The sequence below is a fragment of the Procambarus clarkii genome, chromosome 93 (assembly GCF_040958095.1).
Source record: "Procambarus clarkii isolate CNS0578487 chromosome 93, FALCON_Pclarkii_2.0, whole genome shotgun sequence".
NCBI lineage: Eukaryota > Metazoa > Arthropoda > Malacostraca > Decapoda > Cambaridae > Procambarus > Procambarus clarkii.
This window is the reverse complement of record NC_091242.1, coordinates 2,436,974-2,438,055: the sequence shown is the minus strand read 5'-3', so window position 1 is coordinate 2,438,055 and position 1,082 is coordinate 2,436,974. Positions and strand designations below refer to the sequence as shown.

At 58.0% G+C, this 1,082-nt stretch overlaps 1 protein-coding gene across 1 annotated transcript in view; it reads right to left on the bottom strand.

Moving 5' to 3' along the window:
• Positions 1-729, bottom strand: part of LOC138359801 (collagen alpha-2(I) chain-like) — a 35,253-nt gene extending 34,524 nt beyond the window's left edge. The window contains exon 1 of the mRNA XM_069319506.1: positions 542-729. Within this exon, the coding sequence (XP_069175607.1) occupies positions 542-729 (188 nt within the window). The remainder of the gene's footprint in view (positions 1-541) is intronic.
• Between the last annotated feature and the right edge of the window lie 353 nt (positions 730-1,082).

Here is a 1,082-nt window from a genome sequence, read left to right as displayed (position 1 = left end):
TGAGGGGAGAGCGGAGAATGAGAGAGAGGGGAGAGTGAGGGAGAGCAAGAGAGGCTCTCAACAATGCCTCAGGCATCGTCAGCTTCCACTAACAGCTCATGGGCTTTATAACTGTTAAGATTCTTGACCCTTGTTGTGGTGGTGACTGGTGGTGGTGAGTGGTGGTGGGTGGTGGTGAGTGGTGGTGAGTGGTGGTGGTGAGTGGTGGTGGGTGGTGGTGAACACTGAGGAGTACCCAACCGTTCGTCGAGACCGTTCGACTCCTAGCGCCAGAAACGTTCGCCAGAAGTGTTCGGAGGCAGCACAAGCAGCCTCCTCTGACACGGTACAAGACTTCTCACTCGCTATAAATGCCCAAAGATATATTGGCTTTGATGTCAATACCCAGGTGAATGGTTGGGGGCTGCCTGTGTAGGGGGCGACGGGCCCGGGGGATGGTTGTGGGGGTGGGGGAAGATGGCTGTGGGGACCCAAAAGGTCTCATGAAGACTTGGGGGTCTTCACCGAGAAGGCACTACGGGCTCACCATAGGCCGTGCTACTTGGAACTTTGTTCCAGGTAGCGAATCTTTAACAACAACAACTTCACCGAGGCACCGTGTGTGGCCCATGAATGTGGCCCAGGATCTGGCAGGGCCATGAGTGTGGCCCCAGGGTCTGGCAGGGCCATGAGTGTGGCCCCAGGGTCTGGCAGGGCCATGAGTGTGGCCCCAGGATCTGGCAGGGCCATGAGTGTGGGCCCAAGGGTCTAAAAAAGGGCCATGAGTGTGGCCCCAGGGTCTGGCAGGGCCATGAATGTGGCCCCAGGGTCTGGCAGGGCCATGAGTGTGGCCCCAGGGCCTGGCAGGGCCATAAGTGTGGCCCCAGGGCCTCGGGGTATCTTTGAAAAGCTTGACAAAGAAAGAAGTGGTCTGATACGCTTATAAGTGGGGGAAGAGTGGCTTCCCCCTTCCCCCCCTTCTTGCTAGGGGGGAAGGGGGGTTGTTAGGTGCCTGGGGAAGCCAGGGGGAGGGAACAGGGAGAGGGAAGGAAAGGGGTGAAGGGAAAGAGGAAATTGTGCTGGAAGGGAGATGGTGGAGTCAT